This window comes from Lissotriton helveticus, chromosome 5_1 (genome assembly GCF_964261635.1).
Source record: "Lissotriton helveticus chromosome 5_1, aLisHel1.1, whole genome shotgun sequence".
In the NCBI taxonomy this organism is placed as follows: domain Eukaryota; kingdom Metazoa; phylum Chordata; class Amphibia; order Caudata; family Salamandridae; genus Lissotriton; species Lissotriton helveticus.
In genome coordinates this window covers 1,825,795,820-1,825,809,782 of record NC_136065.1, presented here as the reverse complement: position 1 = coordinate 1,825,809,782, position 13,963 = coordinate 1,825,795,820, and the positions used below count along the sequence as shown (strand labels likewise).

The following is a 13,963-nucleotide window of genomic DNA, read 5'->3' as shown; positions in this document are numbered from 1 at the left end:
TTGGTTCTACGGCCTGTGGCTGGACGAACGTGTGGGGGCGCCCCTTCCTTGGCCACGAAAGGGGCGAAAAGCAGAAGTCTGCTGGCGCTGGCCCGACAGGCCCAAGGACTAGGCCGTAGCCCTGGAGTCCTTGAAACGCTCAAGCGCACTATCTGCTTTGTCGCCAAAAAGGCGACCGCCATCGAAGGGCATGTCCATGAGCGTGGACTGGACATCCCCTGAAAAATTGGCGGACCTCAGCCAGGCGTGGCGACTGTTCGCCACCGTCGTGGAAATCGCTCTGCCCAGCGAGTCCGTGGTATCTAGTCCACATCTGACTAAATTAAGTTCTGCATCCTGCCCCATAGCAAGTGCTTGGGCAAGCCGTGCCTGGGCCTCCTCGGGACACTGGGGCAGCACGTCCGCAACTGTGTCCCACAAGGAGTGGGTTTAACTGCCCAAAAGTCAAGCGGTGTTGATAGACCGCAACTCCAAACTCAGTGAGTAGAACAGTTTCTTTCCAAACTGGTCAAACCTTTTGAATTCCCGATCTGGAGGAGCAGTCGGGAACGTGGTCTGGGGCGTAGAGGCCTGGATCAACAGGCTCTCAGGGGTAGGGTGAACGGACAGAAAGCTGGGGTCGCTCGGAGCCGGGCGGTGGCGTGGGCCAGGTTCCGCTCCACAGGGGGCACTGTGGAGGGCTTGGACCAAGTGCCCATCAGAACGTCCGTGAGGGCTTCACTGAACGGCAGCATAGGCTCTGAAGAGCTTACTGGCGGTTGAAGCACCTCGGTGAGGAGATTAGTCCTCACTGCCGCAGCAGTGAGCTCAAGAGCCAAAGCCTTTGCTACCCTGCGCAACACCACACCATAGGTAGCACCCGCCTCCGTAGCCACAGAGGGAGGAGAGATGAATCCAGTGTCAGGCAATGTATCCAGACCACTGGCCTCCCCCAGCTCATCTGCCCAGTCCTGACTTAAGTGGCACTGTTGTGCCAGAGGGTCCTCAGACCCCTCCCAGTCCTCCCATTCATCCGTGTCCTGATAAACAGGCAGAAATGGCGGAGCCGGGTCATAGGTAAATTGCTCACCAACCGACGCTGGAGACGGTGCCGCTATGACGCCGGACCCGGACCGGGGCTGAAACCGGGGCGCGGCGGCGTCCAAAGACGGCGCCTGGAGTGACACCATCGGGGTCGGCGCCAGTGGAGGAGTCGTAAGGTCAACTGGCGTCGACCGGGATCCAGGCCTTGATTGCCCGGGGCCCTGCGGCGTCGAAGACGATGACGGTACCGAAGCCGCCGGCCCGATAGGGCCCGAAGTCGGGACTGCAGGCCCAAAGGCGCGCCGGCAGGCCTCGACGGAGGGAAGTGAGTACTCATGGCCACGAGGAACTCACGTATCTCCTCCGGCGTCACATGCAGTCCAGGGACCGGAGGGCATGGGACTGGATGCGGAGCCGCGCAGGTGGCCTCAGCCGAGTCGCGCGACAGGTGAGGGAAGTCAGAAGAGCGATGTCGCCTCTTCAACGACTTCTTCCTCGACTTACCGGAGGACTTCGTGCCCGAAGAGTGGTGATGGTGGCTCGACGAGTGTCAATGGCTGCGGCTCCACAAACGGACCCTTGACTTCCACCTCGTGCGGGGCGGAGATGACTGCCGGATCTTGAGGAACTTGCGGGACCGCTCCCGCCTAGCCTTTGAGGTTAAGGCCCGGCAGTGGGGCACGACTTGTCGGCCCCGAGGCAGTAGAGACACCGGCAGTGGGGGTCGGTCACCGACATCGGGCAATGACAGGCGTCGCATGGCTTGAATCCAGGCATCCCTACCGGCACCAGGAGTCAAAACTGACTCGAAAAGAATAGCCAAAATAGGTCAAAAAGTTAGTCAAAAAATTACTAGGGTACTAGCCCTTCCCGGACCTGCGCTTGCTGGTGCAGAAAAAAGAAGAACTGTAGTCAGCGCCCGAGGGCGGCATCTAAGTACTCAGACAACGTCATCCCGGCGATCACCAAGCTGGACATGGAGCCGCAGACGCCGCCTACCGACACGCAAGGGTACAGCTGATAAAAAATATTTCGGGATCCAGTCTGATGCCTAGGGATTTTCTAAGGTAAGGAATCTAACACTAACCTGTTTCTTACAGATAAATGAGACAAAGTGATAAAGTGCCTGGTGATGCTATCCTCCTATCCTCAATCTCCAAAACCTTGATGCAACTGGGTCTGGTATAATTTCCAGATGCCATGTTTTACAGTGTCCCCCTCGAGGGCCAGTAATTGGGGCAGCAAGTGAGTGGCCTCTTTCCCTAGGCAGATCAGGAGACATCAGCAAACTTCAGAAACGAAAAGCTTTTGGACCCCCCACTGGTCCACGCTACCGGACATCTTTGCAGTCTTTCACAGTTCTGGATATTTTTTAACAAAAATAATATGTCACTGGAGTATGGTACACACGTTACACAAAGTGTGTGTGAGCACCATGGTAAGGTCGCAAGAGGTGAAGGCAAGCTGTCACAGTCTACATTAAATGAAGGAAAGTTGAGGGGATAAAAATGTGACATCAAGACAACACCCCCAAGGAACCAGGTACCTGTGAGTTTATGGATATCATTGATATACTCGGCCTTAACCTGTTGACCTTAGAACCCACCCATTCAGCAGGCCATGTTCTGGACTGTATTTGCTCTAATGATGATGGCTTGTCAGTAAAAGCTCCACATATTCTAACTTGGTCAGACCACAAACTTATTCCATTTCATTTTCGGGTGAATCAGAAGGTGTTAGTGCCAAATGTAAATTCGAACTCTGTTAGTTGTAAGCCAGACTGGATAGCTGCTCTCTCACGGCCTGATCTTCTGCAGAAGTTGAGTGCCAGTAAACCTGTTCTAACAGGTTGCACTTTAATAGATAACCAGCAATATTGTGAATGGTTAGCAACATTTGGATCGTCTTTGGCCGTGAGGAAGAAGCAAAGAAACTTACGTGGCCCCACAAATAAAAAGAGCGCCCCATGGTTTACATTAGCTTTAAAAACCGAACTGGGTGCAGTAAGATCTTTGGAGCGTAGGTGGCGAAGGAATTATGAGCCAGCTGCTCGCGATTTTTATAAATCGGCACGTAAGAACTACCACGCCGCAATTAAGCTGGCAAAAAAAACCTTCTACTCAGAGGCTATCTCTTCTTCGGATAAGGGACAGAAGGAGATTTTTAAGATAGTTAAGAGTTTTACCAACCCCACCGCACTCTCTCAGGAGCTCCCATCTTCCCCCTCGCTTTGTAACACAATAGCTAACTTTTTTGAAAAGAAAATCTATGATATTGCTAAGGATTTTCCATCTGTACCTTCCATCTCGCCTACTCCGGAAATAATGAGGACAGACGTTATGACAGCCAACACCTCCCGCTTGGATTCATTTACGCATATCTCTCTGGAGGGCTCACATCAGGCTATCTTGGCTATAAAATCTGGGTCCCCCTTTGATCCTTGCCCGCCTGTGGTCCTGCGAACCTTGGTTGAGGAGTTAAACCCCAACCATTAATAGTATCATCAATTCTTCGCTGGCCACAGCAGCAATCCCAGGAGACTGGAAATGTGTAGCAGTTATGCCACTGCAGAAAAAAGCCTTGCCAGACCCAACTACTCTGTCTAACCTGCGTCCCATTTCCCTACTCCCGGCAGTGTTTAAACTGACGGAGAAATTCGTTAACCATCAACTTACGAGTTTTTTGGAGGAGAATGACATCCTGCACTCCAATCAATCGGGATTTCGGTCCAAACACTCGACTGAGTCCGCTCTTTTGTTTTCAGCAGAGACTCTACAAATGGCACTGGACCAGGGGAAGAAGGCCGTCTTGATTTTACTCGACCTATCGGCGGCCTTCGATACGGTCGCACATTCTATCTTGATTGACCGTCTGGAAAACGCTGGGATAGGAGGAATGGTGCTGGCATGGCTCATTAATTTCCTTTCTCAGAGACGTCAGGTAATTGTACTAGGTGATTGCAAATCTGAGGAAAAGGTTGTCAGCTCAGGGGTCCCACAGGGCGCGAGTCTGAGTCCTGTTCTTTTTAATCTATATATGGTCCCCTTGATCGAGCTGATTGCGTCTTATCAGATTGCAGCTATATCGTACGCTGACGATACCCAGCTGATCTTAGTGCTGGATAGGGAGCTGCCGGGGGGCGAAGAACATTTGAGGAACTGTCTCAAGGCTACATTTGAGTGGATGAATAACAATCACCTCAAATGTAACTCGGGGAAGACAGAAATATTACCTTTCGGACCCCAAAACCTGTTCTCCCCTAAACAATGGTGGCCCAAGGATGCAGAAGCTCCCCCTAATACTATCACTTCTGCTCGAAATCTTGGGATCAAATTCGACGACCAACTTTCATTTAAACAGCAAGCAGTGGGCGTAGCTGGCTCATGTTTTCAGATTATTAGATCATTAAGGAAGTTTTTTGATCTCCTTCCTCTGGCAGCCAGAAAGACTGTTGCAGTGGCTCTTATAACATCTAGACTGGACTACTGCAACAGTCTTTATGCAGGCACCAATAAAACAGTGCTGCATAGGCTGCAGATGGTACAGCACGCTGCTGCTCGCTTGGTACTTCGTTGGCCGAGATGGTCATCTGCCTCGGCGGCGCTCAAGATCTTACACTGGCTGCCCATCCATAAGCGTGTTCTATTCAAGGTTCTTGTCATCACCTTTAGAGCCTTTCAGTCTCAAGGTCCGAGATATCTGCTGAATGGCTTTAAACGCTATGGGCCAGTACGCTGCTTGAGGTCTGCCAATCAAAATCTTTTGGTGATCCCCAGATTCAGACTGGCCACTAAAGGGGGGAAATCTCTTTTTGTGCTAGGATCAAGAGCCTGGAATAAATTGCCAGCTCAGCTTCGGCGGATAGTTAAGGAGAGTGACTTTAGGAAATCTCTGAAGACATACTCTCCGATGCGACCTGTAGAGCATTAGTGTAAGGCTGTGCTGCGGAAAATTGCCTTTTGTCCACCAACCTATTCAGCAGAGTTGGGTACGGAGCGCCAAGATGCTCTTTGGAGCGATAGTAGCGCTATATAAATGTGTGCTTACATTACATTACATTACAACATAAAAAGACTTCTTGATGGACAAACTCAATGAAAAAAAGCAGATGATCAAAAATATAGAGCTAAAGCAAATATATGTAAAATAGCTTAATGGCCAATCAGTTTCTGCACACAAGGGCCAAATGATAAAATGATGTTTTAACTTCTAGTTTTGTGTAATGTGCACATAGTGGTTACCATGCCCATCTTATAGATGTTCTTTGGAGAATATACCAGCTATATGTAAGTTGCACTTTCGTTTCCCGGGGGTATACCAACACACCTTCCCATACAGTGTTCAGTTGCCTTACATCTAGGCTCATGCTTTATAAATATGTTACATACATCACATACATATATACGAGGGGAGCTGCTCATGTCCTTAAGAAATCAGTGTTCCTCCTCCGGTTTTACGCTGTATTGCTCTTCTGGTCCAAGTTCCTTGCATTTACAGCCTTTTTTCTTTTAAGAGCATTAAGGGCAAAATCAAGAATATAAAGTACACAAGCGGAGACATATAATAATGCTATCATGATGCAGAATTCGTTGTATCAGCTCTTTCTACAACTCTACCAGAAGTATGTTACTCTGCCCTACCTTATTTTACTCCATTATCAGTATCAGATTTTCTGGTTTGCTGTAACATGTTACTTTGTTTTTGTGGCTACTAGTGAACGAAAGATGAATCTGTAGAAAGCACAATAGATAATTGGCTCACTATTGACACTTGAAGAAAAGATACTCAAGTGCAATAAGAGCAATCAATTGTAGCAGGCAGACATTACTAATTACTCTCCTTCACCTGTTTTGCGCAGAGGAAAATCATCTCGACTGTCATAGGTGCCAAGCACAGGCAGTTTGTAGGATGGTGGTGTTCCTGGAGATCCTGCTTGAGGAGGGGAACTCTGGTCCAATGAGGTATGGTGCACTCCCCTGTAAAAGAGAAAAAAAACACATTCAATGGAGAAACCTAGAAATGCTTCTTGATCTTATGTTAGGTTACCAGTAATTGTATTGAGCACTTCTAACATCTGTAAGGCCCTGAGGCACATCCGGAACTCTCATTCTAACTGACCAAGACATAGCGATCTGAGATCTATTGTCATTATATTTGGCTAAAAAAGAAGAGTCTGTCCAATGTAATGATTAGTAACAATTCATCTCTGACAAGGCTATGAGATCTCATACTGCATTATGTGTATGGAAAAGGACTTTATTAATTTCATTTGATTGGGGTACCCAAGTGTCAACTGGTTGAATTGAGAATGATGTTTTGGTAATTGCAATGACAGCATGAGGTAAGGAGGCATTATTAGATTATTACAAAACTTCCCATAACAGTGAGTATGTGTGGATGTGGTAGGCTTAACTGCCGCGAAGTGGTGTTTGATGGAAGTGAATGCTAGGCCACAGGTCTGTAAGGTAGCAGACAATGTCCTGGACACTGGCTTCTAAAGAGTCAATGTGTTGCGAGGGGTAGTAGTGAGCAAATCTTTTCCATTTTGCAGCCAGGCAGGCCCGTGTAGTGGGTCTGCGTGCTCCTCAAGAATGCATTCTGGAGGACAGTTAAGATAACCAAACTCGAAGACATGGGGAGCCAAATGGCAAGGTTAAGTGTCCGTGGGTCAGGTTTCTCTATGGTTCTGTGTGAGAAGGTCCGACTTGATGGGAAGCCTCAAATGCGGATCCACATAGAGTTTGAGGAGTGGTGACAGAGCGGAAAAAGATTGGAATACAAAAAAGAAAACAAAGCAATTCTTGAGACCATACTTGAAAATAAAATAAAAGTTTTCAATACATTACAGTATGCTTTTGTGTGGGTGAGACTGGCATTGTCCAAGGAATGTACAAAAGAGATTGCTAGCTACAGCACACCAAGGGCAAGACCTTGACAAAGAGCAGACTAAAAGACATTTAGGTGGCTAGGGCTTGACAATGGCGTGGACAAATGGACAGAAAACAATTGCTGTGACTGCAGCGGTAATGAAAAGACACTAATCATACAGATTATATAAATGATGACATCAAAGTCACCAGAGGAGGCAAGGGGGAAGATGGGTTTAGACTTCATTGGTCCAGTGAAGTTTATCAACCAACATGAAATATGCAGCAGTTTTTGTCAACTATAAAAGCAGATGGATAGATCTGAAATTCAAGCAGACATTACTACCAAAGCAACAACTGAATTTTTAAATGGCATTTTTGCAAGTGAAACAGGACCAACAGATCTTGCCACAGACAATGGAGTAAAATTTAGCTTGTAGCTGCCTTATAACAAGCATTTGCAATGCAATAGGTCTCCCATTAGGAAAGTTTGAGCTATTGGTATTGTAAATGACACATTTTTTATTTATGTGTTGGTTTTGAAAAAAGTGAATTTAATAGCTTTTTCATTTACAATGCCAATAGTTTTAACTTTTGCAAATGTGACACCTATAGCATTTGTAATGCAATATGTGTTGTATTTACGTGACTTAGATGTATTGATATTACAAATAGCAATAGCTTTAAGGTGTTTTAATAATTAATACTTAAATAAAAGTTATTGTAATTGATAATGACAATAGCTTAAACTTTTGTAAATAACTTTTGTGAAGATTCTGTTCATTGTATTTTATTGTGACGAAAATCCAGGAACAGAGGTGAAATATTAACATCTTTTTGTGACATTTGTAATACAGCTTGAAACATTGAGAGAACATATTTGAACCAGTTGTTGAATGGTTGCACCGATTGATGCTGTGGTGGCGCTGAGTGATATTTTGGTGGCGACGAGTGATGCTGCGGCGTTCACTGATGCTGTGGTAGCGCATAGTGATGTTGTGGTGCCCCTGAGTGATGCTGTGGTGGTGCCGAGTGATACTGTGGTGATGCGATAGAGGGAGGGCGATACATAGGCACTGAGTGGTATTTGGAGTGTATGTTGCATTGAGTGCAGTGTAATTATGTGCTGTGTTATTAGGTGGCACCGAGAGGTATTTGGAGTGTATGTTGCATTGAGTGCAGTGTAATTATGTGGCGTGTAATTATGTGGCACTGAGTGGTATTTGGAGTGTATGTTGCATTGAGTTCAGTGTAATTATGTGGCGTGTAAATATGTGGCACTGAGTGGTATTTGGAGTGTATGTTGCGTTGAGTGCAGTGTAATTATGTGGCGTGTAATTAGGTGGCACTGAGTGGTATTTGGAGTGTATTTTGCATTGAGCGCAGTGTAATTATGTAGCATATAAATATGTGGCAGAGTGGTATTGTGTGGAGTGTATGTTGCACTGAGTGCAGTGTAATTATGTGGCGTGTAATTATGTGGCACTGAGTGGTATTTGGATTGTATGTTGCATTGAGTGCAGTGTAATTATTTGGCGTGTAATTATGTGCCACTGAATGGTATTTGGAGTGTATGTTGCATTGAGTGCAGTGTAATTATGTGCTGTGTAATTAGGTGGCACTGAGTGGTATTTGGAGTGTATGTTGCATTGAGTGCAGTGTAAATATATGGAGTGTAATTATGTGGCACTGAGTGGTGTTTGGAGTGTATGTTGCGTTGAGTGTAGTGTAATTATGTGGCGTGTAATTATGTGGCACTGAGTGGTATTTGGAGTGTATGTTACATTGAGTGCAGTGTAATTATGTGGCGTTTAATTATGTGGCACTGAGTGGTATTTGGAGTGAATGTTGCATTGAGTGCAGTGCAATTATGTAGCATATAATTATGTGGCACTGAGTGGTATTTGGAGTGTATGTTGCATTGCGTGCAGTGTAATTATGTGGGGGTTGTGTGTGTGGGGTGTGTATGTGGGGGTGTATGTGGGGTGTGTGTGTGGGGTGTGTGGGGGGTGTGGGGGGTGTGTGGGGGGTGTGGGGGGTGTGTGTGGGGGTTGTGTGTGGGGGGGTGTGGGGGGTGTGTGGGGGGTGTGTGGGGGGTGTGTGGGGGGTGTGTGGGGGTGTGTGTGGGGGTGTGTGTGGCGGTGTGTGTGGGGGTGTGTGTGGCGGTGTGGGGGTGGGGCTGTGTGTGGGGGGTGGGGGTGGGGGGGGGGTGGGGGTGTGTGGGGTGTGTGTGTGGGGGTGTGTGGGGTGGGGGTGTGGGGGGGTGGGTTGTGTGTGTGAGGTGTGTGTGTGGGGGGGGGGTGGGGGTGTGTGTGGCAGGGGTGGGGGAGGGGTTGTGTGTGTGTGGGGTTGTGGGTCATTCTCTCAAGAAAAAACAGAAGTGAATGGGTGAACATTAGTCGAAACAACAGTAAACAGAGCGAAAAATACAAGCATGTAAAATGTGGAATCCATGAAGTTGCATAAAAAGAACGAGATAGCTACATTCCCTAAATGTGTAGTACTCGTGGCTGCTAGCAGATGAGGTCTGTTGACGGATGGATTGCCTCCTGTTACTTCCCCTTATGATGAGCAGGCGTGGAGAGGAACGTGCAGCAGAGCAACAGGCCAGAGGTTGGGGAGAAGAATTTTTGAAAAATCTAAAGAAAGCCAAGGACGAAGAAGCACTGGGCAGGAGGAAGGAGCAGTAGAGAACATGTCTAGGCGAGTGGAATAAGATGCAGCACACAAAGAAGAGAGAGCAAATGGGTTGAGGGGAGCAACATGGAGCGCTCAAGGCGAGGGGTGCAGGACTTTAGTGGAAAGAAAGCTACACACGATGGCCTGTTTATGACCTGCGGAGCGCGTGAAGTGGCTGGTGGGAAATGTCTTGCTTTGTGGGAGGGGTAGGGGGAGTGGGGCGCGCATGAAGTGGCTGGTGGTTTGAAGTCTGATGCCGAGACACAGACAAATGGTGGTGTGCGATGTGCACGTGGGGGGGGCGGGGAGTGTGGGGGGGCTGTGTGTGTGGGGCTGTGGGTCATTCTCTCAAGAAACAAGAACTGAAATATGGGGGCTGTTCAAGCACCTTTTTAGAAAGTCATGAGCTGTACGTGGCACTATACAAACATGCAAATACTGGCGGCTCCTCGCCAAGTGCCCCATTGTACTTCTAATGGCAAGAGTTACCAGTGTCAGGGGTGTTAATGCGCAGGTCCGGCAAAGCTCTGTGGCCCGGGGGGCGGCAGCTCTGCGGGGTTGCAATGAGAGAGGCGTGATGGGGTACGGGCTGAGCCTCTCCGGAGGAAGAACGTCAAGGGGAGACCTTAAAAAGAGACCGCCAGGAGCAAAGGTAGAGAAACCGGGGAGACACGTAGAGAACAGAAGAGTGCAGGGCGGGGAGGTGGAGAGTGGTGAGAGGAGGGGAGACCGGATAACTCGGGAGAAAGAGGATAGAACAGAGGTAAGGGGCAGAGAGAAGAAGAGAATGGAAATGGCAAAAATAGATAAACGGGAGAAAGAAAACAGTGAGACGGAAAGTAGAGTGAAAAAAAGTATGGCAGGGTAAAGTAGGAGAAATGGTGGAATCGAGAGAGAAAAAGAGATGCCAAGGCAGGGGGAAGGGGGAGAGAAAGTTATGAGCTGTATGTGGCACTATACAAACATGCAAATACTGGCGGCTCCTCGCCAAGCGGCTCATTTGGGGCTTTGCATTCCACTAGACGCTATACAAAAATAGACAAGAAGTAAAAGCCAGATGTAACATTTCATACATTATTTTAACTGTAACTGACTAAAGGATGAAAGGGTCCTGTAACAGCGATGCCCTGCTGACACTGAATTGCTTTACGAAGCTAAGAGGCCGCACGTGTACTTCTAATAGCAAGAGTTACCAGTGTCAGGAGTGTTAATGCAGGCCCTTGGGATGGGAGGGCAGGACGGGACGGGCAGAGCTCTGTGGCCCGGGGGGCGGCAGTTCTGCGGGGTGGCAATGAGAGAGGCGTGATGGGGTACGGGCTGAGCCTCTCCGGAGGAAGGAGGTCCTGGGGAGACCTTAAAAAGAGACCGCCAGGAGCAAAGGTACAGAAACCGGGGATACACGGGGAGAACAGACGAGTGCAGGGCGGGGAGGGGGAGAGCTGTGAGAGGAGGGGAGACCGGATAACTCAGGAGAAAAGGATAGGACAGAGGTAAAGGAGAGAGAAAAGAGAATGGAAATGGCGAAAATAGATAAACGGGAGAAAGAAAACAGTGAGACGGGAAGTACAGTGAAAAGAGTGAGGCAGGGTAAAGTAGGAGAAATGGTGGAATCGAGAGAGAAAGAAAAATATGCCAAGGCAGGGGGAAGGGGGAGATAAAGATGTGAAACAGGGGGAGAGGAAAGAGAAATGGAAGAGAAACTGCAGCCGAAAAGACGGGAAAAAAGAGAAAGGTGGAGCTATGAAGGCCATGGCACACCGGGAGGGAAATAAGTTCAAGTATTCAATAAAAAGCGAGTGAGGGAAGGGGTGAGTGAAACAAGGAAGAGAAGAACGTGAGAGGTGGGGGACAAAGGGACAGCGGAAAACAAGCTCTCGCCATTGCTGTGGCTGGAGGGGCGGGGGAGCGGCAGCCTTTGAAGTCTGATGCGAGGCACAGATAAATGGTGGTGTGACGTGGCTGGCGATCGTGTGCACGCGCATAGCTCACATGAACTGTACGCGATCTGCAAGTTTGGTAGAGTTTTTGAACTGCCTACTATAATCTCGCCTATCTATCCCTGCGGGATAGAATAGTCGAGACCTAAAAAGGAACAATACAAATGGCAATAAGCAATCACATGAATGAGGAAGAGATGCTCTTAGTACAAAAGTAAGCAACACTAAGGTTGTAGGCCGTTCAAACTCATGAGGGGTCACAAAATGCATAAAAATCTGTATCCCTCGTGAATTACAAAAGGATGTCAAAGCCATGATCTAAACAAATTCATTCCACACAACCATGGGGGTCAGCGACTTCAACTTGGTTGGAAGAATATTTATGGATATTATGCAAAGTTTGAGGAACTCGTCTACAAGCCTGGGATGCACATATAAGTGCCAGAAAATCTGGAGGCGTTGGCAGCAGTGCTTTCTTTGGCATTCAAAGAGACAAAACTAAGACTTCTTACTTCTGTATGCAGAATTTATACTGCTCATTTTCTTTGACTGATGCACCGTGGTACACTATTGCTAAAAAAAAGTGAGAAAGGGTACGTAGTGTTATTTCTAAGTTGTGCTCGTGCAGTGGACTTGGCACAAACATTCCAAGTATGGATAGAATTGTTATGTAAAACCAGTAGGGGTGGGAGTAACTAGTGTAATTCCATATAGCGAAATCATGCAAAATTACCCAAAGATTCAGCGAGATTGTGCAGAATTATGCAGTAACAGTAATTTTGCATTAAGCGTTAAGAAAAGGCACTAAATTCAGCAGAACATGAATAGCAACGCACTAGGTAAATGTGCATTTGGGGTAGTATTTTACCTCAACGTACTTTCAACATTTAGCACTAGTTTATTAGCACAAACTGTACCCTCACATGGAAAATGGATGCATTTTACGCTCAGTAAAAGCACACACAGCAGACTGACAACCGCTCACTAAATCTGCTCTTGGGTAGGATTTTGTCCTTCTTATTACTCCCAATTATGTGAGCAAGTGCAATAACGTCATTATCTGTAATTCCATGTTAAAGAGTAACCTGGAACTACACAAAATTACTCTGATTCCTGGCGTTATTGAAATTTCACCCAGGCCTACAAAAGAGAAAGCGCTGAAATGGAGGAGGATGTCACCATTATTTAGCTGGCCTACAGCCTTCTAATCCTTGTTCTGTCTTTTAACATTAATTAAAAGCTTCGCCGCTCATTGGCCATCACGAGCTTCACTTCACGTGGACACTTAGTGGTGGCGAATACCTCAATATCGACTAGAAGTGGCAGTGACTACGATTTTGCGGACACACATAGATTGCACTTGCCTGGTACTGAGGCGGATGAAATTAACATGGTATGATCTTTCTGCGAGGATACATTTTCTAAGTATGATCTCTAGAGAAAATCCCTTCCCTATCCCCCAGCCTCCTGTATGACCTCATTTGACGTACCATAATTGTTAATAGCGTGAAAATCGAGAAAAACTGATCATACTTGAAGCCATTCTTAATATGCCCTGTTCATAATTGGGCTTAAATTCTGTTGGGCGCAACTCCTGTTGCGCCAAAAACTGGACTATGATATATGCGCGAAACATGGGTGTTTATTTGCAGCTGGGAAAAGCTTTGGTAAACTAGCGCTAATGTGCTGTGTATAACATTATGTGTATTTATATAGCGTAAAACTCACCAGGGAAGGTATTCTGTAGCTGAAAAAGAGCTGTATGGGCCAAGCAAAGGTCGAGGCTAGGTGACGTGCCAGGTCTTCAGGTTCTTGAGGAATCCAAGAACTGACGAGGTGGCTCTGATGCCATAAATACCAAAGGAGGGAGTGGAGAGAGAGAGTGTGTCCGGACGGACACATGGAGTGGATTCGACCTCCCCTAGCTAGAACTAATAAACAAATGGAATCCACCCACAAGGGATTGGCGATATAAGACAGACTGTCTTGGGTTGGATGTGTTTCCTACATGGGTGGGAAGCACTTTGTGTTCTTAAAATACCCCTCACACCAAAAGGGCCCTTGGTGTCATGCTTCATCATAGGGGTCTTCGCGCCTCTCTATGGAACGCAGCGTGCTACTAACCAGCGGATGCGCGGAGCACTGATGTAACCACTATGTGTAGTGAGAGAGGGGTGTGATTGGTAGGGTCAGGAGTAGATAGTGAGTGAGTGTTAAAAAATACCTAGCATGTGAGGAATAAAAGGAATTATAATAGACCTCTGTGCCGTTATGGTTAAAAAGGTGAGGTGGAGGTGTGATGTATTAATGTACAAAACCTCCTGTGTGTGTGTAAACATGTTTCGAAGCGTGCTGTTTCTTCTTCAGGACGGGTACACAGATCCCTACCATACTCACATGGACAGTATAATACTGTCTATACACAGGAAATACTATGTGTAGAAATAAGGAATTAAT

At 47.1% G+C, this 13,963-nt stretch overlaps 1 protein-coding gene across 21 annotated transcripts in view; it reads right to left on the bottom strand.

Moving 5' to 3' along the window:
* HDAC5 (histone deacetylase 5) overlaps nucleotides 1–13,963 on the bottom strand; it is a 1,448,645-nt gene that overhangs the window by 643,810 nt on the left and 790,872 nt on the right. For all 21 annotated transcript variants that reach the window (XM_078645209.1, XM_078645212.1, XM_078645222.1 and 18 more), the window contains one exon: nucleotides 5,869–5,999. In XM_078645209.1, coding sequence (XP_078501335.1) covers nucleotides 5,869–5,999 — 131 coding nt within the window. The remainder of the gene's footprint in view (nucleotides 1–5,868; nucleotides 6,000–13,963) is intronic.